A 27247-nucleotide genomic window follows, 5' to 3' on the forward strand; every position below is an offset into this window, starting at 1 on the left:
CCACCTCATTCTCTGTTAAGGCACTTTGAAAATATCTTTAACCAAGCTTTTTGTCACCTGTCATAATATCTCATGTGTGTCAAATTTGGTTTGATAACTGAACATATGAAGCACTTTGGGGCATTTTTACTATGTCTTATAAATGTAAGCTGTTGTGTTGTTGTTGTGAATAGGCACATACTGGGTTGTGATGCCCACTGAAGTGACATAGGTAGCCAAAGCCCATTCCCAGGATCGACACACGAAGAATAGGCACTTGTGATAGTATCTATGGAATTGTGCCTGAGAACAGACTTGGTGTCATTGGAAGCTACAAAATCCAATTCCTTTCAAAGGAGGCTATTGGAGAAAATATTCACCTGTTATCAGAAGTTGGGAAATGTTAAATATTATCATAGTATCCTTTGCACTCCCACAGAGAAGGATCCATAAAGGTCAGAATTGAAGTAGAGAAGAACAAAAACCCTTGCCTAAAATAGCATGAAAATATTTACGGCTGTTTGGAATTGTGCCAGTGAAAAGCTATAAATCTCTCAGCCCTGGCTTGTGAGGTGTGTCAGAACATCTGAAGTGGCTTCTTTCAAGGACATCTCGTTACAGTGTAATTAATCATCCTTCCTAAACTTGGATTGTCTCCCGAAGGCAGAACCTGTACCCACGATGAGTGTGAGACAGCAGAAGCAATGCTCTTGGGATGTTAGGTGTCAAGAGGGTTCAATAAAATGAAAGGAGAGTATTCCCTTCAAATGAAAGAAGAATATGCTTTTCACTTCACTGTGCCTTCCACAGCCTAACTGCCCCCCTGCCCACTCAAGATTTTCAGTAACGTTTATGAATGATTATCAACTTGCTGTGCAGGCTTCCAGAGGGAGGTACCATTGTGTTGTAAGATGACTTTGTTCACAGCCTGTGAGGCCAAAGTGCAGCTGATGGAAAATACATATGGGCTTTACTGGCAATAATTGCTTTAAGGGTTGGATGAATTGTCAACCTGTGCATAGAGGGTGAAAATATTGGGGAAGGTTTGTGGTTAGAATGAGAAAGGGGCACACACATTTTACAGAAACCATGCAAAGCACTACTCATGGTGAATCAGGTGATACACGGTTTTACAATAATAAGGGCTTTATACAACGTAATAAATAATGTACTGTTTTATAAGTCCACTCAACTACTCGGTGGTTACGGCCCTTTGGCCTGAATTTTCCTGTTGGTGTGCGGGGGCTCAGCTTGATCTCTGTGGTGGAGGAGTCTACATGGACGATCGCTGAAGCAATGAGCCACATATCTGAGCGCCACGCGTACTCCATTGAGAGAGTGGCAGCTCTCATGGAGATGCTCCTCCAGGAGACCTGTCAGGGCTTCCTGGGGATGCGCTCTGACCAGCAAGCCCTCACATCGGCATTGACCTCAGCTGGTCATTGCCAGTGTGGGAGATGATCTGGGCATCAAGTTTCCCAGCATGGTGCCCATCCATCCACGGTGAGCAGGGAGGTCCAAACCGACCTCATGTCGGTGCAGCAGCTGCCTGTTGTCTCTGTGGGCACTTTTCAGGGTGCTCCAGATGAGGGTGGCAGCTCCTCCGTCCCTCTCCCAATGACCGTAGCATCCGACGACTGGGGAGATGCCAGCTGTGGAACTGGTGGATCCCATCCAGGCAGGGCCAGCACAGGCTCCACGGGCTAGAGAATGACCGCCATCCCCCAGCGCATCTTTGGGGTATCTCCAAATACGACGCTGGGAGCTGGGTGGTTACGGCCCTTTGGGCTGAATTTTCCTGTTGGTGTGCGGGGGGCGGGCCCCGCACGTCCACGCATAAAATGATCCACAGTGACGTCGGGCAAGCGTCCTGATGTGTGCCATCGCAATATTTCGTTGGACAGACACACGATGATATCCACTGCGCGCCTGCCATTAATTAACGGGCCACTTAAGGCCCTTAGCTCACCAATCGACGCCGATTTTTCGGCACCCATGCGATTTTCGGGTCGGCACGTGAGGCTGAATGGGCACTCCTGGCCACCTCCCCCTTCCAGCCCTCCCTTCATCCTCAGAGGAGGTGCCTCCAGTGGAGAGTTCAGCTCCCATTCTCAGGCTAAGGAAGGCTTCCTGAAACCTGCAGGCCTAAAAAAGATTCTTCACTGCAGAGCGCTGACCTGAGTCCAGACAAAGCAGCTGGTATGCATTTTGAAGTATTGCAGATCGCACAGGCAAGTTTCAATAACTTTGAAAAATCAATATTTGACAGAGCACACTCGCGACCCCCGTGAGCCCTCTTATTCTGCCCGTGGATGAGGTTTATACAAATGTGTCCTGCCCGCCTGTCCATTGTGCCGACCCAAAGATTGCACGGGTGCCAAAAAATCGGCGTCGATTGGTGAGCTAAGGGCCTTAAGTGGCCTGTTAATTAATGGCAGGCGCGCAGTGGATATCATCGTGCGCCTGTCCAACGAAATATTGCGATGGCGCACATCAGGACGCTTGCCCGACGTCACTGTGGATCATTTTACGCGTGGATGTGCAGGGCCTGCCCCCGCACACCAACAGGAAAATTCAGCCCAAAGGGCCGTAACCACCAAGCTCCCAGCGTCGTATTTGGGGGATACCCCAAAGATGCGCTGGGGAATCCCTCTCAGATGTTCCCAGATAAGGTTTGCACAGCAATTGCCCAAAAGTGCACACTTCCTCTGGACAATTGCCCTGCCTTGGCAACCATTAAAAAATGCAGTTTAAATCGCAAACTTCAGATGGTTCCGCCAGGGTTACACCAATAGTTACTCAGAAAAAGTTAGAAGAAATAAAACCTCTTCTAACGTCTGGGTAACTATTGTAAAGACCCAGAGTGACCCCACAGGACTCCCCCACACCCCCAATCCTCCCAACAGGTCTCCCCCACAACCCGACCCCCACCTCCGACGCCCCACACACACCAGCCTTCGACCCTCTACCCAACCGACCTCAGAACCCCCCACTCCTCTGATTTCCCCCACCCGATCTCTGAATCTCCCACCTCACACCACCCCTGCCCTCTGAACCCCCAAATCCTATCCACTTACGTTAGGCAATTACCTTTTCCCTGGTCTATCAATTTCACTGGCCCTTTAAACTTACCTGCTTTACAGCAGTAAGTGCCATTTAAAAAGGGGCATGGCCTCCTCAAATCCGCCAGAGCTGCAGTTGGCTGGGGCCTGCGAGGAATCTTTCGATGCAGGCTCCAGGCAGCTCCGCAAAACGGAAGTGCCAGCCTAAGTTTCAAGGGTAGGTAATTATGTATTTACTTCTTCTAATTCCTGCAGGCCATCTCTTTCCAATGCTAGTTGAAAGATATGGCCCAAAGTAATTAATATTAGCAAAGAAAAGGTATTGCAGGAAATTAAGGGACTAAAAGTCAACAAATCCCAGGGACCTGATGGCCTATCTCCTAGGGTTCTAAAAGAGATAGCTGCATTGATAGTGATGCACTGGTTATGATTTTCAAAAATTTCCTAGATTCTAGAACGGTCCCAGCAGTGTGACAGATAGCAAAGTGGTAGATAGCAAATGTCACACTGTTGCAATCTATTATTAAGTAAGATTTAACAATGCACTTAGAAGACTATAGTATGATCAGACAAAGTTAACATGGTTTTGTTAAAGGGAAATCCTATTTGACAAATTTATTAGAGCATTCCGAGGAAATAACTAGCAGCGTGGATAAAGGGGAATCAATAGATGTAGCACACCTGGACTTCTAAAAGATGTTTTATAAGGATAAACAGAGGGTAGTGGTGACTGGTTATTTTTCGCAGTGGAGTAAAGCATATGGTTGATTTCCCCAAGGGTCAATCATAGGATCCCTGTTTTTCTTGATATATATTAATGACCTAGGCTTGGGTCATTTGAGGATGACACAAAACTTGGGGCTGGATTTTTACCTCATCTGGCGGGAGCGGTGGGCAGACCCAGAAGCGGTCGTGGAACCGACCATCGCCTGTGATCAGGCCCCAGTCACGATTTCACGCTGGCTGGCAATTACTTGGCCAGGGAATCACGCGCTGCAATGCTGAACGCTGCCAGGATGGCAATGGGAGGAGGGCGAGCATGGAATTTTGCACAGGGAAAGCTCCCTTAAGGCACAGAGTTGCCCCAGACAGCTGAAGATTTTTAAAAACACAGAAAAAATTTTAAAATGTTAGAAACATTTCCCCTCATGTGACATGTTGTAAATGAGATTCGAACGTTTTTATTGTAGTTTTAATTCCTGTTGGAAACCTCATCCCACCCATGGATGAGTTTTCATAAAAAATCCAAAGGCCACCTGGCCGATTTGCCTGCCCGCCAACCGTAAGGTTGGACAGGCAATGAAAATTTCCATTTAATTATTACCTTAATGGCCTTAATGGGCTTGTTAATTGTCAGCAGGCGTGCTGCTGACTCCCGGGCGTGCTCGCTGAACGAAATACTGCGCGAGTGCACAATGGCATAGGGACGTTCACGCGTCATTTTACTTTCCAGCAGGTCGGGCAGCTACCGCCCAGCCAGTGAAAAATCCTGCCCTTGGAAGTATTATGAATTGTGAGGAGGTTTGTCATAAACTTCAAAAGGGCATGTACACGGCTGTGGGATGGATGAACGAATGGCACATGAAATTTAATGGAGAAACGTGAAGTGCTTCATTTTGGTAGAAACAATGAGGAGAGATGATACAAAATAAAGGGTACAATGCTAAAGCAGCAGAGGGGCCTGGGGGTATATGTGCACACATCATTGAAGGTGGCAGGGCAGACTGAGAGCACAGTTATTAAAGCATATGGAATCCTGGGCTTTACAAAGAGTTGCAATATGTACAATAAAAAGGAATGTATGATAAACATGTATAAAACACAGGTTCAGCCTCAACTGGAGTACTGTGTCCAGATTTGGGCACCACACTTTAGGAAGATGTGATGGCATTAGAAAGGCTGCAGAAAATATTCATGAGAATGTGTCCAGGGATGAGGAAATTCAGTTATTCAGATAGATTGAAGAAGCTGGGGTTGCTCCCCTCAGAGAAGAGAAGATTAAAAGGTAATTTGATAGAGGTATTCAAGATGATGAAGAATTTGAACAGTCTAGGTAAGACAAAGGATAAAGACCCTGAGGACACCAACTTAAAGCGATTGACAAAAGAAGCAAGGGCAACATGAGGAAAAAACTTTTTATGCATCAGCAGTCTATGGAGCGGTGGCCACTGCTGGGACTGTACCCAGTCCCCAAATGGAGCTGCATGCAAGGTAAGTGGGGGCAGGGCGGGGAAAATTGCCGGGGCCAGGCTGGGGTTTCCCCAGGCTAGGTAATCTAAAACAGGGGCACAGTCCCAGGGTAAGGGCTGATCATTTAGAGCTGAGATTAGGAGATATTTCTTCACTCAGAGTGTTGTGAATCTTTGGAATTTTCTATCCCAGAGCATTGTGCATACTCCACCATTGAATATATTTAAGACTGAGATAGAAAGGTTTGTGGTCTCTCAGGCAATCAAGGACCCAGGGAGCATGTGGAGAAGCAGAGTTGAGGCAGAAGATTATCTAAGATTGTATTGAATGGCGGAGTAAGATTAAGGCACCATATGGTCTATTCCTGCTCCTATTTTCTATGTTGTTCCGATTCCTCTGCTGAGGGAGGGTGGTAGGTGGTAATCAGCAAGAGGCTTCCTTGTCCATGTTTAACCAACTGCAATGAGACTTTGTGAGGTCCGGAGTCAATTTTGAAGCTCTCAGAGCCACCTCCTCCCAACACTATATCACTGAGTCGCCATCTCCGGCAGGTCTGTCCTATCATTGGGACAGGACATACCCAGGGATGAAGATGGAGGAGACTTTGACATTGGCTGTAAGCTATGATTCGGTGAGTGTGACTATATAAGGCTGTTGCTTGGCTAGCCTGTGGGGCAGTGCCCTCTATTTTAGTACAAGTCCCCAAATGTTAGCTAGGAGGACCTTGCAAGGTCGAGTGGGTAGTGTGTGCTTTTGTTGTTTCCAATGTTAAATAAATGCTAGGTAATCTGTCTGATTTTATTCTTATTCCACTTTTCTGATACAACTAAATATGCTTGCTAGGCCATTTCTGACAGTAGGTAAAAGTCAACTGCTTTGCTGTGGGTCTGGAGTCACATGTAGGGCAGGTAAGGACAGCAGCTTTCCTTCCCCAAAGTACATTAGTGAACCAGATGGATTTATTATAACAATCCTGTAGTTTCATGATCAATATTGCTGAGATTGGCTTTTTATTGAAGATTTATTAGTTAATTGAATTTAAATTTCACCAGCCGCTGTGATGGGATTTTAAACTCACCTCTCTGGAGCATTAAGTTCAGGCCTCTGAATTATTAATCCAGTAACATTACCATTTCGATACTATTAAGATAAAATGAGTTAAATTTGGAGGCGCAGCCATCTTTTCAGAAGTGGGCATGTATTCCAAAAATAGTCAATATTGTACTCCGATCCAATTAGCAGCCAACTCAAGTGAAGCATTGGCTTGCATTGTTCTGTAGGCAGTCAGTTTTCTGCTTCTTGGTCAGGAGCAGCACACAAGGTTCACAGTTAAGAGGAGGAAATAATATTTTAAAAGCCAGGAGAGAAAAATGATTTTCTAAGGCCAACAATATGGGTGTCTGAGGAAATGAAATCTATCTAATTTCAAATGAGCCACTTCCACACCTCACCCAATATCGTTCTGGATTGACTGATAGGATGTTGACACTCACTTCATTGGTGCCTCTCTCAAAATGACACAGCTGGGAAGAGGGAACATGGCACCGTGGGAGCAATCAAACCTGTATTCTATACACTTTGGTGCTGCATGTTCAGCGTTCCAGACTCTGTGCACTCCTGTGGTATTTTCTCAAATTTCCTTCTTTTTGCCACTGAAGTTTTAGTTTATGACTAAACTGAGTTGGACATGGGAAAAAGAAAACAAATTTACTAATTTGAGACAGTCATTGGTATGTTGGGGGGCTGATCAAATCTACGTGCAGGAAGGCTGAGTGTGATTTCCAAGTTTATCTTTCCGAGGTGTGGAAAATAATTCTCACCTCATATGTGTAAGAGGAGACACTGACTGTGCATTGCGTAACTTTGAAGTATTGCCATTAAAAACTGGAGGCCAACACCATCACATGATACCATCTGTTGGCAGTATGTTTCTTTAGGTCATTATTAATACTGCTTAAAAGTGCATTAGGGAAGCCCTCTGAATGTCCATCCTCCTTGTCTGTTCTGTGATGACACATATGAGATCAGGAATTGACTGTGTGGGAAATCATAAGTGTTTTCTTACATTTTATCAATTTGTAATTTTCCAACAAGAGACATGGGATGAATTTTACAAACTGGTAGAATAGGATTTATACAAACTTCGTATCTGAGTTTCTTTAAAAAAAATGTTCCTCAGCCATTTATTTTGTCTAATTAAATCCAACAAGGATGTGGGTGCATGCGTGCGCATGTGCAGCTTGTGCTGGCGCATGCCTAAACATGCCCTGCTGCTTACATGAAATGAATCTGGAAAATGTAAATTCAGTTTCTATTAATTATGGGTCTATGAAGCCAAACTGCCCCTAGCTGGCAAAACTTGTGAGGTTACATAACGGCAGGTGTTGGTAGTGGAACACTGAGGGGAGTATGGGATGCTCTTCTGAGATTGGGACATTGTTTAGGACAACATTGAGACAATGCTTTTGTCTTCATTTAAATGTGCTATGTCTGATCTCGGACTGCTTGAGGTTCCCAAAATGATGAGTGTTTTGGTCCCTAACATTTACATCTTTTACCTTGAAGAGTACAAAATTGGCACTGGAAAGCAATTTATAAAATGTACCCCTTACTCTCGACAAAGAACTCAAAATTAAATCGGAATAGGCATACCTGGTCGATTGAGACAAACTGCCGGAGTTCTGTTCATAACTGGTGATACTGGCCACCGGGACAAGAGACGTGTATGACGTGAGTTTTGATTCAAAACTAGTGCTCGTGACGATGGAGAAGTTTTGAACCCTGCAGTAAGACAATTGATTAACCCTAAATTAATTTCCTCACTGCTTAAGATATGGCACAAAATATTCATCACTCAAATCTGTTCCCTTACCTTCTTTCCTGTCAAGACAGATACCTTGCAGCACAGTCTTTCATGTTTACTTTTATATTAACAATCTGTAATCATAATAATAATATGCAATTTTGTCTGTCCAAGCTTTTCTGGTTGGCTGGTGGTTTGATTTGGTGGGAGGGCACTTAGAGACATGTGAGACAGAGGACCTTTTATCGTACTACTCCATGTACCTTGTGTCAGATGGATGAAAAAAATGTTATACTCAATACTCAGAACCCGAATGTTACAATAAATTATTGGATAGTGATGATTCCTTAAAGGTTTACTCGGTAAATCCATTTCAGTGGTGTATAGGAATCTCTCTGTCAATGTGTAGACCTCTTTATGGCATCAGAGGGGTGGTATGGGAAGGATGGAATGGCAAGAGATGTGGATGGCATGAGAGAGAGGGGATGGCATAGGTTTGGTGGCATAGGAAGGATTCAATGGTATGGGATGGGAATGGCATGGGTAAGAATGTCAGTCAGGATTGCAAATTACCTAATCCGGGAAGGTACCCACACAACCCTCTCCCCCATCCACCCACCCCTGTTTTAAGGAGTGAAGCTGAGATCCTTTTTCACCTTGTGAGTCAGCATTGTCTTGTATGTATCATGGGCATAATCAATCCTATTGAATCTTTTTTAGGTGATTTTCAAGATGTTGGCTAAGGAACTGCTGCTTACATGGGTTTAGAGCAGTGGGCAGGTCAGGGTCAATATGGAAATGTGGTGGGATAGGGAAGGATGTAATGGCATGGGGTGGGAGTGGCAAGGGAGGCAGGGAACAGCATAGGAGAGTTGGGCATGGGAGGGTTGGTTGAGCCAAATATACTAATTTGATATGAGATGGGGATCGTATGGAAAGAGTGGGAGGGAGGGGTTGGCATCAGAAGGAGATGGCATGGAAAGAATGGAATGGCATTGACTAGAGATGCCTTGGGAAGGAGAGGATGGCTTGGGAGGGTCGGATGAGATGATGGAACAGCTTAAGTATACTAATTTGACCACAAATGTTTTGTGGGCCTCTGTTAGTCCACTGGTGTTTCAGTGTAGTACTGAGGAAGCACTGTTGTGTCAGATTTCCCATCCTTTAGCTTCTGCCTCAAGCTTTGTTCTGCATTTAAGTGTGCAATACCTGACCTAAGAGAGAGAGGTAAAACATTCTGCCGTGCTATTAGAACACATACAGTGAACTATAGGCTCAAATCTGTATCCTCTCCCTCCGCACCATAGTCTATAACTAAAAACCACCAGCAACACTCCAAATATATATTTCATCTATTGTAAAAATTGATCTAATAAATAAAAGAGAAATGTTACCTGTCAGTAATATATTAAAGACCTGTTCATTTACAGTTGACCACAACAGCATTGGTATTTCATTACACAATGCCACACATTATGAGCACTTCAATAAATTGCTGTCCTCTGAAGTTCTGAAAATCTGTGGCAGGATTTTGCTTTTTGGGTCCCAACCCTACACTGTGGGAAACAGTCACTCAGTAATGATTTTCTCTGATTTGACCAATTAGTGCCGAGAGAATTGCTGCCTAATTAAGAACAATGGGTGGGCAAACAAAGCTGCGTGGTAGGTGAGGAGAGCCTGAAAGACCGCCCGGAGTGCCAGTTCCCCAGTCTGCTGCTGAGAGGCTGAGTCCAGGCAATTGGGCTATTCCCAACACCACAGGGGGTCCTCAGGCCGACGAGAAAATTCCTAATACTTCGTATCAATTGGCCTGTCATCTACCTTAATTGGTTACCCACCATTTGTGGGTGGGTAGCCCTTCTACCCTCAATGCTGCCACCAGGAAAATGGCTTGAGGCAAGATGGTGTCAACAAACTGGCAAGCCAACCGACAGCATGAATTTTCATGCCTGTCCACCTTCATAATCCCCCCAAAATTCTGCTCCTGATGTGGAATCTATAATTACATTCAGAACCTCTGGGCTAAGGAGAATGCTGATGATCACTATTCAGCCATTCCTGCTAGATGATACATACGTTTGGATCAGATTCAACATCTAAAGCCTCCACAATTGAATAACCCGCTCATACTTCAGAGGAAGTTTTAACTTGCCCGGCAGGAAACTTATGGGATTGGGTACAAGGATGGTTTTACTCCAAGCCCAAAGTCAACTGCCTGTAATAGAGGGTGGGGTGCAAATGCCGTGTTGCACCAAATCCCATTGGTTTTCCATCAAGCAAGTTAGGTGATAGTTACTTTCGTGCTCAGGGTCAAACCTGATGAAAGACTGAGGTGCTAAAGGGGTGATGTCTCTTGACCACACGTTTTAACAAAACACCATGTTTCAGGAGAAAGAAAATTGAGGAGAAAAGAAACAAGCTGAACAGGTAAGTCGACAAGTTATTTTTTCACAGTCACAAAGCAGAAGCAGTTATGAATGGAACTGATCATCCAGCCACCAATTAGTATAATGCTGTCCTGTTTAATACTGTTAGGGGTTTACCTAAGGTCTACACTGAAAGGTCAGAGATCTGAGTGGATAAAATATATATTCTTAGTACCTGGTGAGTTATTAAAACCTTTGTCACCCATTCTTTCATTCTGTCAGCAGTTTGCCCGGCTAGTAAAAGGCACAGTGACATTGCTGTGGGCAGCAATGTGAGACTTCTTTCAAGAGCAGGACTTTGCAGTTTATGCCATCCAAAACTGTCAGTATATAGAAGGCTTTGTCTACCCCAAGAATCAACTTGTGTCTCGTACTTTCATTTTCGCTCACAGCATTAACTGTTTACAGCATGAATTTAAATTACTTTTAAACCAATCCAAAGTTGATTGTTTCCTTGAGGCAGCGCAAACTTAAACCAAGTCACTTCGAAAGTTACTCACTAGCTTGCCTATCTGAACTTTACATGAACATACCCTGTGTGCTGGGTGTAACAAACTTATGAATGTGTTTATAATGGATATGTTTATGTTTTTGCTACAAACTTGCTGTGCATGCAACCCAGAAAGTTAGCACATTGAGAGGAGGCACTGGGCAACAGTATTCTTCGATAACATATTGGGGCAGCGCATGTATTGATAATCAGTCTCATCTACAAAGCACCTCATGGTTGGAAGGGCCACCACCATTTACTGTATAGGCTCACAAAAGAGTAGTGAGGATGGAAGGGGTGGGGCTTGCTACCAGTGAGCTATATGTATCAATTACATGATGCACCAGAGAGTTATCACTTTCAGCAGAGCAAGAAGGAAAACGATGAAAATGGGAAATTACAAAACCTTGTCCCCGACAGAAAAAAAGGTGAACTAGTATTCTGCCACTGATAAGCAGAATCCTTGTGATAGAATGTTGATGCATTAATGAGCAGTTCTTCCTGCATTGAAATAAAATCCTCTGAAACTGAAACTAGTCTAACCTTTTCTATTAGGAGTTTAACAACATCAAATTGGTGAGCTGCAGTTCTGGTCAACACATTGAGCTGAATCTCATGAATTAGAAGAATGAAAGGCTGGTCACCTTTTGAACAGTTGGGTGTATGGACTTGGAACTTGTCCCTTCACAGCTTCCCGTGCCACTTCCTGGCGTTGTTCAATAGAACATTGTTCCTAAATAACAAAGAAAATCAATTTGAATGGATCATTGCAAAATATATCTAAATGGAGCAGACAAGGGCTCATAAATAATGGATAAAAAACATATTTTATGCACTGGAAATTTTATAACTATTTAATCCCAATAATTTTCTCCCATAAAGTGGAAATTTTATTGTAGCTACGAATGCTATTATTACAACCGTGACATCTGCGCTTATATGTCAGTCCATGCATGCAGAGATTGCAATTTATCATAATTAAAGCTTTTTAACCATAGTGACATGATACAAACAAGTTCAGGGACTCAATGGAAGGTACATGCTTTTCTCTTCTGAGCCAATATACACAACTTAAGGGACAGAACTACTAGCTGTAACAATTCAAAAGAACAGTAAATAAGTACGTCAGAGTACTGAAAGTTGAAGGTGACTCCATAGTACAAGACACAGTGAAAATAGAATGAATCATATAAAGTGTCCTAATTATGCTGTGATTTTTTTTTGATATGGGTGCATGGACACCTGTGTCAACCAAAAACATTTTTCACTTATATAGTGTCTTTAAAGTAGTGAAAGCCTCAGACATTTCACAGAGCATCTGTTGGGCTGGAGATTTGGAGAAGATAACCAAAGATCAGACCAAAAGATAGGTTCAAGCGGGTTGAAACTGTGAGAAAGATGATATGGCAGAGGATGTAGAGAAAGTCGTTCAGAGTCAAGATGGCTGAAAGTTTTATGAATTACAGTGCAGGTGGGGTGGAAGAGGAGGGGGCCGGTTTGGTGTGTAAGAGGCCAGAATTGGAAGAGTGGAGGGTGGAGGCTGAGATGTAGGGCTGAAGGAGGTTGCAAAAACAGGGAATACAGCAAGTCTGCAGATTTTGTCCCACCCCAATTCTGAGAGTGGGGAATAAAGAATCAGATTCATAGAATGGTTACAGCACAAAGGAGGCCATTCAGCCCATCACATTTGTGCTGCCACTCTGAAGGAGCAATTCACCATGTGTCAATCCCCTGCCTTCTCCCTGTAGCCCTGCAAATTCTTCCTTTTCAGATGATATTTCAATTCCCTCTTGGAATATCTCAACAGAGCCTACCTCCAACACATTGCCAGGCAATGCATCCCAGATCCTGACCACTTGCTGTGTGAAAAGTTTTTTAATCATGTCACCATTGCTTCTTTTCCACAATCACCTTAAATCTGTGGCCTTTTGTTCTTGATCCTTCTACCAATGGGAACAGTTTTTCTCTATCTACTCTGTCTAGACCTCTCACAATTTTGAATACCTCTATCAAATCTCCTCTCAACCTTCTCTGAAGAAACCAGTCCCAATTTCTCCAATCTATCTATGTTATGGAGTTCCTCATCCCTGGAACCATTCTCATGAATCTTTTCTGTATTGTCTCTAATTCCTTCACATTCTTCTAAAGTGCTGGACACAATACTTCAGTTGAAGCCGAACCAGTGTTCTATACGAGTTTAACATAACTTCCTTTCTCTTGTACTCTATGGGCAGAATCTTCTGTTCAGCGTGTGGGGGCGGCCACCAAACTCCGACACACAAAATGACACGCGGTGATGTCGGGCGTGCATCCCGACATCACCGTGAGTCATTCCAATCTTTAGTTCGACGGGCATGCACTGGAGTTGGCTGTGCACCCGCCGAACTGTCAAAGGCCTGTTAAGGCCATTAATAAACTAATTGAAGCAATTGTCAGGGCTGCTCATCCAACCTTAAAGTTGGCGGGCAGGCGAAGAGTCCAGGCAGCCTTTGCATTTTCCATGAAACCTCATCCACGGGTGGAATGAGGTTTCATGAAGGGTTTACTAATTCAATAAAAATTTTCATGAAAGTTCATAAACATGTCCCACCTCCTCTGATTAATTCTATTTTTTTAATTTTTCAGTATGAAATTAATCTCCCTGAGGTAGCTCTGTGCCTCAGGGAGATTTCTGCGCTCTTTTGCGCGCAGACCCCGACTCTCCCTCCTTCCCCCACCCGCACAGGTAGCGCTGAGCTACCGGGCGCACGTCATGCTGGGCGGGCCTTAATTGGCCTGCCCACGTGAAATGGTGGCATGCAGCCAATCGGCTCCAAACCCCCCCGCTCCCAACTGGCCTGCCTGACGCGGAGAAAATTCTCCCCCATGTCTGTATTAACAAAGCCTAGGATGTTGTATGCTCTATTAACTGCATTCTCAACCTGTCCTGCCACCTTCAATGATTTATGCACATATACACCAAGGTCTCTCTGCTCGTGCACCCCTTTTAGAATCGTGCCCTTTATTTTGTTGTCTGTCCATGTTCTTCATACCAAAATTAATCACTTCACACTTCTCTGCATTAAATTTCATCTGCTACTTGTCTGCCCATTCCACCAACTTGTCTATGTTCTTTTAAAGTTCCACACTATCCTCCTCACAGTTCACAATATTACCAAGTTTTGTATCATTTGCAAATTTTGAAATTATGTCCTGCACACCAAGGTCTAGGTCATCAATATACATCAGGAAGAGCTGGGTCCCAATGCTGCTCCTGAGGAACTTCACTATAAACCTTCATCCAGTCTGAAAAACATCCATTAATTACCACTCTCTGTTTCCTGGCACTCCACCAATTTCATATCCATGTTGCTACTGTCCCTTTTATTCCATGAGCTCTAACTAGCTCTCAAGACTATTGTGCAGCACTTCATCAAATGCCTCCTGGAGGTTCATGTACACCACATCAACAGCATTATCTTCATCAACCCTCTCTGTTACTTCATCAAAAAATTCCAACAAATTAGTTAAACATGATTTGCTCTTAACAAGTCTGTGCTGGCTTTCCTTAATTAACCCACATTTGTCCAAATAACCTACTAATTTTGTCCCAAATTATCTTTTCCAGAAGCTTCCCCACCACTGAGATTAAACTGACTGGCATGTAGGTGCTGGGCTTATCTTTACACTCTTTTTTAAACAATTGCACGTTTGCAATTCTCCAGTCCTCTAGTGCCACACTTGAGCCTAAGGAAAACTGAAAAATTATGGTCAGTGCCTCTGCAATTTCCACTCTGAATTCCCTCAGCATCCTTGAATACATCTTATCCGATCCTTATGAACTTTAAGTACAGACAGCCTAGCCAATATCTCCTCTTTATCAATTTTAAACCCTTCAAGTGTCTGAATTACCTCCTCTTAAACCATGCCCTGCACAGCATTTTCTTCCTTGATAAAGACAGATGCAAAGTATTCATTTAACACTTCAGCCATGCCCCTGTCTCCATGCGTAAATCCCCTTTATGGTCCCTAATTGGTCCCACTCCTCCTTTTACCATCCTTTTACTATTCATATGCCTATGGAGAGTTTTGGATTCCCTTTTATGTTAGCTGCCAGTCTCTTTTCATACTCTTTCTTTGCTTTTTCAATTCCCACTGAACCTTCTATAAGGGTAGAATTATTGGCAAAAGCTTTCAAAGTGACCTAGTTGGTTAAGACTGTCATAAACCATATGAACTAGAAGAACCAAAGGTGCCAGATTTAGTTCCAAATCTGTAATGTGTTTGCTGATCTCAGCTCGGTTGGCATTGGGGCATGGCACTGGGCTGGAGAAAAAAGGACGCCAGTACTGCCATGCCTGATCCCTGTTTAGTGGCCTATGCTGAGAAATATGCATATGAACATTGGTCCCAATGGTAATGCCTTCCAATTCCAAACCCAAAAGGATAAATGTCTCCTTTGTCTGGAATGAATCCCTAGTGGGAATAGGCACATGACCCAACCTGCTGTGAATTCAACCCAATTTGCAGTCTCACCCAGAGAGGGTCCAAGGTGACAGCAGTCGAGAATGGAAAACATTGACGCAGCAGGAGGTGGGCTCAAGGTAGGTTATTTGGGTATAAAGATCTCCAGATAAACACACTGGACTGGACTAATGGATGACTGATTCTAAATTAGGCCGGAAACGTCTGGCCCCGTTGGCGGTGGGCATCATGGGAGGTGGGGAGAACAATATGGTAAGAATGCCAAAATTGGTTTCATGCCAACATGAGAGTGCAGCGGGATCATCCACCATGGCGGAACACAAATCCCCATGGATGCTGGCATGAACCTGATTGGCATCCGGCAATGGAATGCAAAGTCAGACTCGACTGGAATCATTCCCCCCACGCCAGATTTACTGTTACGCTGGTGGGAAAACACAGAGACCCAGAAAATTTCTGGACAAGTGCGACGTGCAGGAGTTGGGACTTATCATTCGGACCTTGTTCAGATTTCGGACATCCGAGGAGATGATGATGCTGCAGCCTGACATCTATTGGAGCCTGACAGCTATTGGACCCTGGAGGAACATGTGCATCAAATGCTGGGTGGATTCTCATAAACATGGCTCTGCCGCAAAGCAGCTCACAGAAGGTGTTGCAGGTCTCTGTTGATGCTGCGAGTCTGCTTTGGAAAGTCACGATCTTAGCCTGCTATGGATAATCAGCAAAGGTAGGGGGGGGGGGGTGCGGCAGAGAGAGGATGGTCTAGATGTGACTGGGTGAGGAAGGTGTACCAGGAAGGGGGGGAGAAGGAAGTACGGGGTGGGGGGGTGGGGGTCGGTGGAGGAGGGTGTAACTGGGAGAGTGCAGCAAGTGGGGAGGTAGGTGTAAGCGGGGAAGAAGGTGTAAGGAAGGAAGTTTGGAGGGCGGGAAGGTGTCCGGGTGGAGGAAGGTGTCCGGGTGGAGGAAGGTGTCTGGGGAGGAGGAGGGAGGATGGAATTCGGAGGGGGGATGGTGTCTGGGAGGAGGAGAGAGTTTGGAGTGAGGAAGGTGTCCTGGGGGAGGAAGGTGTCTGGGAGGAGGAGGGGGTGCGGAGGTGGAAAGTTGTCCAGGGGATAAAGGAGTAAGGGTGTAGGAGGGAGTACGGGTGGAGGAGGGAGTAAGGGTGGAGGAGGGAGTAAGGGTGGAGGAGAGATTAAAGGTGTGGAAGGAGTAAGGGTAGAGGATGGAGTAAGTGTGGAGGAGAGAACGTCCAGGTGAATGTGCAAGGGAGGGACGTGTGGAGTCAATGACTGCCTCCTGTGGTGCAAACTGAGAATGGACGTGGGTAGGAAGGAATGGTGAGAATGAGAGGGGAAAGAGGGAACCGGTAGGGTGGGACAGTGAGGGCGTAACGTACATGGTAGAAGAGGCGGTGAAGGTAGTTGGTGGGGACTTGGAGGCAGACAAGGACCCTGGGGGTGGCAAGGAGGAGGTTGAGGAGGTCAGTATGGATGGAAAACAAAAACAGAATTACCTGGAAAAACTCAGCAGGTCTGGCAGCATCGGCGGAGAAGAAAAGAGTTGACGTTTCGAGTCCTCATGACCCTTCGACAGAACTTGAGTTCGAGTCCAGGAAAGAGCTGAAATATAAGCTGGTTTAAGGTGTGTTCTGTTTCAGTATGGATGGAGGTGGGATTCTCAGGGAGGTAAGGAACGTGCATGTTCACCTGGACATTCTGGAATGACAAGGGTTCAGGCTGGTAGGTGATGGTGGGGAGGTGGAAAGTGATGCCTGAGGGTTGACAGTGATGGAGGAAAGGACATGGGTGACTGGGAGAGGGGAAATGATGGGGGAGCTAACGGTACACTTCGCTTTTACCATGGTTGTCGACATTGAAAGTGAGCAGAGTATCAAGGCAGACGAGCACAAGTGTTGCACAGTGGGTGGGTGGAGATGCAGGTCAGCTCAGATGGACAACTGAAAGAGAACCCCAGCAGGTAGCATTGAAAATGCTCATGACAGTGAGATGAGTGTGTTGGATGAAGGCTCTGCATGCGTGGGAGAGTGCTTGCAAGAGGCTCTGAAAGGCCCTGCCACACACACTTCTCCCTCCAGAATCACATTGTGATCTGACTGCATGCAGCTGAACGAAAATTGGAAGGAGGGGCGGATGCAGTGGGAGGATTCGTGAAGCCTGTAAACGAAGCTGAAAGACAATGTTACAATTTATTCAGTGAAAGTGAATATATTTTCAGATTATAAAGTGATAAAATGTGTTCACTCGTGCAACCAATTGTGATCAGAATTTAACTTTCTAGGCGTACCACTTCTTCTGGGTGCTGTCCTGACATCCGCAGCAGGGGTGGAGACATTCTGTGCAATGGTTGGCCCTGTTGGCTCTGATAACTTTGACGTGTGTCCTCTGGAGAGCCAAGGTCTTGAGGGCCCCAGCTTGCTTTGGCTCTCCTCCTGTGAGCCAGCTGCTCCCTCTGCAGTGACAGAGCATGAGGTTGAGGGGGTCACAGAAAAAGGGGGCTCAGAGGGAGTGGACAGCTTCTGAGATTTCTGAGTGGATGACCCACTGCTATACTCCCTTTGGGTGCCTGAGGGCCCCAGCCTGACTCCTTGAGGCGGAGGAGCACCTGGAGGGACGTTGGGGTGCCCCGTTTCCCTCTCGCATTGCCACTGCAGGAACTCACCCATGGCTACCATGATGGAGTGTAGGTCTGTGCGTTCTGCTGGACCAGGGTCTCCATGGCATCCGACATCCTTCCCATGGAGACCTCCATGCACACACATGTGGGCACCACTTCATCAGAGAGCAGGTGGACGCACTCCTTCACTGTGTTAAGGGTTTTCAACAGCTCTGCGTGATGTTGCCCCGCCTTCTGCTGAGGCTCCACGATGAGTTAGAAGGCCAAATCCAGAGGCTCATCATCAGACTCAGGCTTCACAGATGCCTTTTCCCCAGCAGTCCTCCAAATGCCAGGGAGCTTGGCTGAACCTGTCTCCTCCTGCTGCGGACATGTGACTACCAGATTGTGAACCCAAGCCTGCTCTGGATCTAGGTCCCACTGAGTGTCACTGCGCTGGTGGAGGGTGTGGATAAACACTGTCACGGGTCTTCCAGGCTGCTTATTTCCAGTTCTTTAATGGAGGAGGTGTCCTCTGGGCTGGAGGTGAGGACATGGATGGAGCTGAGGAACTGGCTGGCTGAAGGCATCGGTCACTTGGCAGAACTCCCATGACCAAAGTAGAAAATAATTAGTGCATGGTAGCACAGTCAAAAACAGGAGTGAGAGAGGGATGTGTGATGGAGGATCCTCATGTGGGTGTTCACCACTGGCCACACCATTGCCACAGGCATGATCCACGTCCTCACCAGTTAGTGCGATGGCATGCTCCTCAAAGTGAGTGAGGGGCCTAATGTGGGCCACTCCATTCCACCTCCTGGTCTGGGACCTCTTCCTGCTGTAGTGAGCCAGGTTCTCCTGCATAAAAACGGATGGAGTGTGAGCAAGATGCATGGCACAGTGTGGAATGTTTGAATGGTGAGTGGAGCCATGGACGGGATGCAGAAGTGAGCTCCAGAGGATATCAGCCTGATGGAGACGTGAGAGCGTGTGTGAGAATTAGTGCTGTTGTCCCTTGAGATGTGCGATCCCTGTGGGTGTGTGATGGCTTTCAGAGTGCGTTGAGAGTGATGAGATGGTTGACTTAGAACGGATGGGAGCATTCATCCTCTCCCTGCACTGGATGGCTGATCTCCTCTGTGTCCGGTGGAGCTGACTGCCGTTGCCATTGCCTCCCAGGCCGGATTGATGACTCTGGTGGACCCCTACAGCCAGAGTGAGGGTAGAGGACATCGCAGCAGGCTTCCACTGTGTCCAGCAGGTGCCCCAGAGTGGTGTCACTACATCTGGGGGCTGCTGGCTTCTTTGCTTTCAGGGCCATCTGTCATCTGGAGTATACATGAAGTAGGCTGCACTCTGGTGCCCAGAGCGAGGAAGTGCTGAGGTCATGGCATGATGGCCAAATCCGAGACCACAATCCCGAGTGTTTCCCATGAATGCATTACTAATGAGGCAGACAAGCCAAGGGGATGATATGGCACCAAAATCTGCCATTGTGGCCGGCAGGTAAAATGACATTTTTCACGGCCACCACCGCAATTAGTGCAAATTTGGAGCAATTCTGCCATTGGTTTCTAAATAGAGCTCAACAGCAAAGAGAATATGGCAAACTTGGATAAGACAATGGTTAGGCACATGTTAAGGTAATATATGTTGTGATCACCCCATTAGAGAAAATACATTAGATTTATTAGGAGCATACAGCATTGATACATCACTGCTAGGCTCCTGGCTGGTCTCCCATACTGAACCCTCCATAAACTTAAGGTCATCCAAAACTCTGCTGCCTGTGTCTTCACTTGCACCAAGTCCCAATTCACCTATTGTCCCTGTGCTCACTAACTTAATTGGCTCCCAGTCAAGGAACCCCTTGATTTTAAAATTTTCAACTTTGTTTTCAAATCCCGAAATGGCCTCACCCCTCCCTATCTGTGTAATCTCCTCCAGTTTTGTAACCATACAAGATATCTGCACTCATCTAATTCTGGTCCCTGAGCATTCCTGATTTTGTTCACTCCACAATTGATGGCTGTGCCTTCAGCTCATTAGGCCCTAAACTCTGGAATTCCCTCCATAAACCTCTTCGCCTCTTTAAAATCTCCTTAACCCCTACCTCTTTGACCAAGCTTTTGTTCACTGATTTAATATCTATTGCTGTACCTCAGAATCATATTTTGGTTTATAAGGCTCCTGTGATGTGGTTTGGAATGTTTAATTATGTTAAGGGTTCCATATAAATATAAGTGGTTGTTATTGAATGTGCTGTATAAATGTGAGTTATTGTTGGTTGAAAGGATGGAGTCGAAGATGACTAATAGGAAAGGAAAGAGAACTACAGGTAGAAAGAGGGCAGTAAAGAGCTTGTGAGCGATTTGATGGTGCTTCAAAGCCATTCTGTTGAATTAAAAACTACTGTATTTAAACACTGATGTTGATGACAAATATAAACAGGGGACTTAGCTGTGAAGAGTTATGTTGGCAACAGCATTAGGAAGCTTAATTAATAACAGCAGGGTATTTACTAGTCATGTACCCAGGGTATACCAGTAATCATATAATTTTATCTATGTTAATTAAATTTTAATGCACCATGGAACAAAGTAACATCATCACAACCAAGTCAACATCAACAACTTGTATTTTTTCAGCACAGTTAACGTAGAAATGACTTAAGGTTCCTCACAGTGTTATAAGGAGATCTTGACACAGAGCTAAAGGAGGAATAATTAGGATGGGTGGCCAAATACTTAGTCATAGAGGTCAGTTAAGAACATAGGAAACAAGAACAAGGGTAGAGCACATGGCCTGTTGAGACTGCCCCACCACTTAATGTGATCTTCTGCCTCACTCCACTTTCCCACCCATTTGCCACATCCCTCAATTCCCTGAGAAACCAAAAAGCTGTTTATCTCAGCCTTAAATATATTCAGCAAGAGAGTACCCACAACCTGCTGGGGTAGAGAATGCCAAAGATTCACAACTCTTTAAGAGAAGAAATTTCTCCCCATCTTAGCCCTAAATGATCTACCCCTTATCCTGAGACTGTGCCCCCTTGTTCCAGATTTCCCAGCCAGGAGAAACAACCTCTCAGCGTTTATTCTGTCAAGCCCCTTCAGAATCTTGTATGTTTCAATAAGATCACCTTTCATTCTCCTATACTCCAGACAGTATAGGCCCAATTTACTTAGCCATCATCATAGGGCAACCCTTTCATCTCAGGAACCAATCTAGTGAACCTTTGCTGTACCATCTACAAGGCAAGTATATCCTTCTATAAATTTGGAGACCAAAACTGCACATAACACTCCAGGTGCAGTCTAACCAAAGCCTTGTACAATTGTAGCAAGGCTTGCTTTAAGGAGGATCTTAGGAGAGGGAGAGAGCTCTCTGTCCCAGATCGTGTCATCAGAAATAGCAAAAGAAATAATTAACAAAAAATATATATTTCATTTTAACTGAGTGTTAGGGCTTCAGCCTGCAATTTTGTGGGAAAAACAGGCCAGGTTGAAAATTCAGCGGAAACTATCCCATCAAATTGAATAAACTAAGGACCCAAATTCCAAATGTTGTGATCCATCACTGGCAGTGCAATGGGGTGGGACTTCCTGCCCTCTGACAGATGTGTGAACGTCATTATCAATTGATGAGATGCATGTGGGAGGCCCAGAAAATGCATAGGGGGCTGTGGGTCATGTTGTTCTGAAGGCAGAGCTGCAGGATTTAAAACTTGGACTGCTCTTAAAGCTGAATCAGCTTGCAGGACAGTGACAGCATGGCTCCAATAGGACATAGGAAAACAAGAGGGAACAGAAGGGAAGCAACTGTTCAGTGAGTTATGAAGTTCGAGAAACCATAAATTCTAATTGTTGATTGTTATATATTGATTTTTCTTATGACTTTTGTTGGAAACTTAAAAGTTGCACTGGAACAGGAAGGAATGTTTCCTCAGGGGAATTCTGCTTGTGATGATCAATGATGTATTGCGAAGGATTGTAGGCATAAATTATGTGCTGCAACCTGGTTATTACAGATGTTGCATAGCTATATAAGACATTACTGAAAGTCTCTCTGATGAGTCTGTCCTGAGGCACTCTTTTAACAGCTGTTTTTAGCCCTACTGGGTCCTCTTCATCCTGGCTGCCCAAGTCTGCACTATGCAAAAACCAAATTACCTTTAGCCTAAATCCATTATTAGCATGGAAAAACTCAGCAGGTCTGAAAGCATCTGCGGAGAGGAACACAGTTAATGTTTCGAGTCCGCATGAGTCTTCATCAGAACTAAAGAAATATAGAAATGTGGTGAAATATAAGCTGGTTGAGGGGGGTGGGACAGGTAGAGCTGGATAGGGGGCCAGTGTTAGGTGGAGGCAAAGAATAGATTGCTAAATATGTCATAGACAAAATGAAAAAGGGGTGTTAACGGTGGTGATATTATCTAAGGAATGTGCTAGTGGTGACATTTTTGTTTCAGATTTCCAGCATCCACAGTATTTTGCTTTTATCTATTATTAGCATGTTCCACCTTAGCTAGGACTGGCACATCTTATACCCTTCCACTTCCAGCAGAATTTGGGGGGGGGGGGCAACTTAAATCAGACTTGAACAATGCCCTGTCCATGTGCAGAATTTAATGCCCTCCCCTATAGTGAGTTTGGTGGCGAACCATTTAATCAGGCGGTGGGGTGATAGGTGGGGACCATGCCGACTTCCTGCCTCTGCCCTGATTAAGTCTGTGGCGGGAAGGTATATTGATGGTCTACCTGCACCGCCACCAATTGAGGCCCTTAAGTGGGCAATTAATGCCCACTTAAGAGTCTCATCCCACTGCCGCTGACATTCACATACACAGGAAGCCTGAAAAGCAAACCCAGTCAGGGTCGCTTGCAGGTTCCTGTGGAGGTCCCTCATTCAAAGGCACTCAGTGCCTAATCAAGGGACCTGGCATGGGAAAGGGTTGGGGGGGCGCCTGCTGAGAGCCACTCCCTTGCCCTTACAGCTGACCCCACCACCTGTCATCACTTACCTGTACCCCTGCGATCCTAGGCTTCAGGTGGGTGTAGTTTTGGCAGCAGCCACTACCTCCCTGGTGGCACTGCTTTTTTAAAATTCATTCATGGGATGTGGGCATTGCTGGCTAGGCCAGTATTTATTGCTCATCCCTGCTTGAAAAGGTAGTGGTGAGCTGCCTTCCTGAACCTCCATAGTCCGTGCGGTGTAGGTACAACCACAGTGCTGTTAGGGAGGGTGTTCCTGGATATTGACCCAGTGTGAGTGAAAGGATGGAAATATGTTTCCAAGTCAGGATGGTGAGTTGGCTTGTAGGGGAACTTTCAGGTTATGTTCCCAAGTGTCTGCTGCCCTTGTCCTTCTAAATGTTAGTGGTCGTGGGTCTGGAAGGTGCTGTCTAAAGAGCCTTGGTGAGTTCCTGCTGTGCATCTTGTAGATGGTACACATTGCTGCCTCTGCATCGGTGGTGGAGGGAGTAAATGTTTGTGGATGGGGTGCCAATCAAATGGGCTGCTTTGTCCTGGATGGTGTCGAGCTTCTTGAATATTGCTGGAGTTGCACTCATCCAGGCAAGTGGAGAGTACTCCATCACATTCCTGACTTGTGCCTTGTAGATGGTGGACAGTCTTTGGGAAGTCAGGAGGCGACTTACTTGCAGAGGGATTCAAAGCCTCTGACCTGCTCTTGTAGCCACAGTATTTATATGGTTAGTCCAGTTCAGTATCTGGTATCAATGGTAATACCCAGCATGTTGTTAGTGGGGGACTCAGCGATGGTAATGCCATTGAATGTCAAGGGGTGATGGCTACATTCTCTCTTGTTGGAGATGGAAATGGTGCTGCATATTGTACAATCAGCGAACATTTGCACTTTTGACCTTATGATGGAAGGAAGGTCATTGATGAAACAACTAATGATGGTTGATCCCAGCACACTATCCTGAGGAACTTCCACAGTGATGTCCTGGAACTGAGATAACTGACCTCCGACAAGCACTACCACCTTCCATTCTGATAGGTCTAACTCCAACCAGTGGAGAATTTTCTCCCTGATTCTCATTGACTCATTTGGCTAGGGCTCTTTGATGGCACACTCTGTCAAATGCTGCCTTGATGTCAAGGGCAATCACTCTCACCTCACCTCTGGCGTTCAGCTCTTTTGTCCATGTTTGAACAAAGGCTGTAATGAGGTCAGGAGCTGAGTGACCCTGGCAAAACCCAAATTGAGCATCAGTGAGCAGGTTATTGCTAAGGAAGTGCCGCTTGACAGCACTATAGATGGCCCCTTTCATCACTTTACTGATGATCGAGAGTAGACTGATGGGGCAGTAATTGGCTAGGTTGGATTTGTCCTGCTTTTTGTGTACAGGACAATCTGGGCAATTTTTCACATTGCCAGGTAGATGTCTGTGTTGTAGCTGTACTGGAACAGCTTGGCTAGGGGCATGGCAACTTCTGAAGCACAAGTCTTCAGTACTATTACCGGAATATTGTCAGTATCCAGTGCCTTCAGCCGTCTCTTGATTTCACGTGGAGTGAATCGAATTGGCTGAAAACTTGCATTTGTGATGCTAGGAACCACTGGAGAAGCCGAAATGGATCATCCATTCGGCACTTCTAGCTGAAGATTGTAGCAAATGCTTCAGCCTTATCTATTGTACTGATGTGCTGGGCTCCCCATCATTGAGGATGGGGATATTTGTGGCATCACCTCCTCCAGTGAATTGTCCACCACCATTCATGGTTGGATGTGGCAGGAGTGCAGAGCTTGGATCTGATCCGTTGGTTGTGAAATTGCTTAGTTCTGTCTATCGCTTGCTGCTTATGCTGATTGGCATGCAAGTAGTCTTGTTTTGTAGCTTCACCAGGTTGACACCTTATTTTTAAGTATGCCTGGTGCTGCTCCTGGCATGCCCTCCAAGACTCTTCTTTGAACCAGGGTTGATCCTCTGGCTTGGCAGAGTGGGCGATATGCCAGGCTATGAGGTTACAGATTGTGGCCGAATACAATTCTGCTGCTGCTGATGACCCACAGCACCTCATAATTGCCCAGTCTTGAGTTGCTAGATCTGTTTGAAATCTATTCCAATTAGCACAGTGATAGTGCCACACAACACAATGGAGAGTATCCCCAATGTGAAGATGGGATTTGTCTCCACAAGGACTGTGCGGTGGTCACTCTTACCGGTACTGTCATCGACAGGTTGGTGAGGGTGAGATCAAATATGCTTTTTCCTCTTGTTGGTGCCCTCACCACCTGTTGCAGACCCAGTCTAGCAGCTATGTCTTTTAGCACTTGACCAGTTCAGTTTGTAGTGGTGCTACCAAGCATTCTTGGTGACACCCAGAGTACATTCTGTGCCCTTGCCACCCTCATCAGCTGAGAGGAAACGTTATGTGGTAATCAGCAGAAGGTTTCCTTGCCCAAGTTTGATCTGATGCCATAAGACCTCATGGGGTCCAGAGTCGATGTTGAGGACTCTCAGGGCAACTCCCTCCCGACTGTACACCTCAGCTGGCAACGGTAAGGTATGATTTCATGAGCATTGCTGTTGCTTGACTAGTCAGTGAGACAGCTCTCCCAATTTTGGCACAAACCCCCAGATGTTAGTGAGGATTTTAAGGGGTCGACAGGTTGTCGTTTTCGTTACCTGGGTCAATGCCGGGTGGTCCGTCTGGTTCAATTCCTTTTTGACTGCATGATACAATTGAGTGGCTTGCTAGGCCATTTAAGAGTCAACCATATGTCGGCCAGACCAGGTAAGGACAGCAGATTTCCTTCCCTAAAGGGGATTAGTGAACTAGATGGGTTTTTATGACAATCAACAATGGGTTTAGGTCATCACTGGACTTTTAATTCCAGATTTTTATTGAATTCAAATTCCACATCCGCTGTGCTGGAATTTGATCCTGGGTCCCCAGGGCATTACCCTGCCTCTCTGGATTACTAGTCCAGTGACAATACCACTACACCACCAGCTCCCTAATGAGCTATGAAGAGCTGCCAGTTTCTAACCGGGCAGGTGGGACTTAAGCCTCTGGGATCCTTGACCCCAGAGAATACCCGTTGCCTAGTTGAAACTTAATTTGGCAGGCCTTCCTGAAAAGAAGTGACGTGGGGCATTTGCCAGCTCTTTAGCTGGTGGGCAAGACCTGCCCTTCTCTTCCATCAAGTACCGCGCTAAAGCTCCAAATTCCAGCCCATCACTGATAGAATTGCTGGGTTTACATCCTACCAAACTACTGGAATGTTGGATACAAATGTCACTTGAAATACACCATAACAGCGCTTGGCTAATCTTTTACAATGTGTATTATAAATACAAGCCAAACATTTCAGATCACCAGGTTTGGTTTTGATCTGTGCCTGAACAGCTAAGGAATCAAAGTGAACAAAACTGAATCGGTTCACATCTTGGTGACTAAAATTGGTTGACTTATCTGCTGAAAAGACGGTTATAGGTGTGCTATGTAAAACGCGTGTCTTGCTTCTTACCAAGTGGCTTCTTTCTGCTGATAGTCTAGCCTGTATTCTAGAAGAGTAGTTCCTAGTAGAGGAGTCCACAAATTCAACAGGAAATCCATTGGATGATGAAATTTTACTCCAGCTTGACTGGTTAATTTCGGTCGGTGTGTTCTTTGGCAAATCTATACAAACAGCAAATGTTGGATTTCAAAAACAAAAAAAGTAATTCAAGACAAGATAGCCTCAGTTTTGCCAACTTGTCAAGTTAAATTGGAGCAAGTCCTTGATTGTCCATGACCTTTTGGGAAGCAGTCAAATGGCTCAGTGGTCATGCAATTGAGTGTGGTGGTGAATAGATAGAGTTGGTTGTCTTCATTTTCAACATGCATATAGAAACTGAGTCTGTATCTATGGATGTTGTCACTCGGATCAATATGCTGACAGTGTATGGCTGTGTAGTGATTAAGCTATGAACTAACAACACATAGATTATGGCCTGAATTTTCACTGAGATGGAAGAGCTCTGTGCCTTAGCCAAAATGGCACCGAAGACCTATTTCCTGAGGTCCTGTCCCCGAACCCACCACCCATCATTTTGGCGGGGTCGGGGGGAGGTGACTGGGGCATGGGGAACGGGGACAGGACAAATTTCATAAATCCACAGTCCACAGAGGCAGCAGCACATTTAAATTGCAACTGCGTTCAATCAGCAGCATTTTTGTCACCCAGGTTTCTGAAACACGAC

The 27247-nt window shown here is 45.4% G+C and overlaps 1 protein-coding gene across 1 annotated transcript in view; it reads right to left on the minus strand.

Annotated features, from left to right (window-relative positions):
- Nucleotides 1-27247, minus strand: part of lrguk (leucine-rich repeats and guanylate kinase domain containing) — a 122802-nt gene that overhangs the window by 14158 nt on the left and 81397 nt on the right. The window contains exons 6-8 of the mRNA XM_041203136.1: nucleotides 26533-26684; nucleotides 11595-11683; nucleotides 7884-8012 (exon numbers count right to left, since the gene is read on the minus strand). Of these exons, the coding sequence (XP_041059070.1) occupies nucleotides 7884-8012; nucleotides 11595-11683; nucleotides 26533-26684 (370 nt within the window). The remainder of the gene's footprint in view (nucleotides 1-7883; nucleotides 8013-11594; nucleotides 11684-26532; nucleotides 26685-27247) is intronic.

This window comes from Carcharodon carcharias, chromosome 13, assembly GCF_017639515.1.
Source record: "Carcharodon carcharias isolate sCarCar2 chromosome 13, sCarCar2.pri, whole genome shotgun sequence".
NCBI classification, from domain to species: domain Eukaryota; kingdom Metazoa; phylum Chordata; class Chondrichthyes; order Lamniformes; family Lamnidae; genus Carcharodon; species Carcharodon carcharias.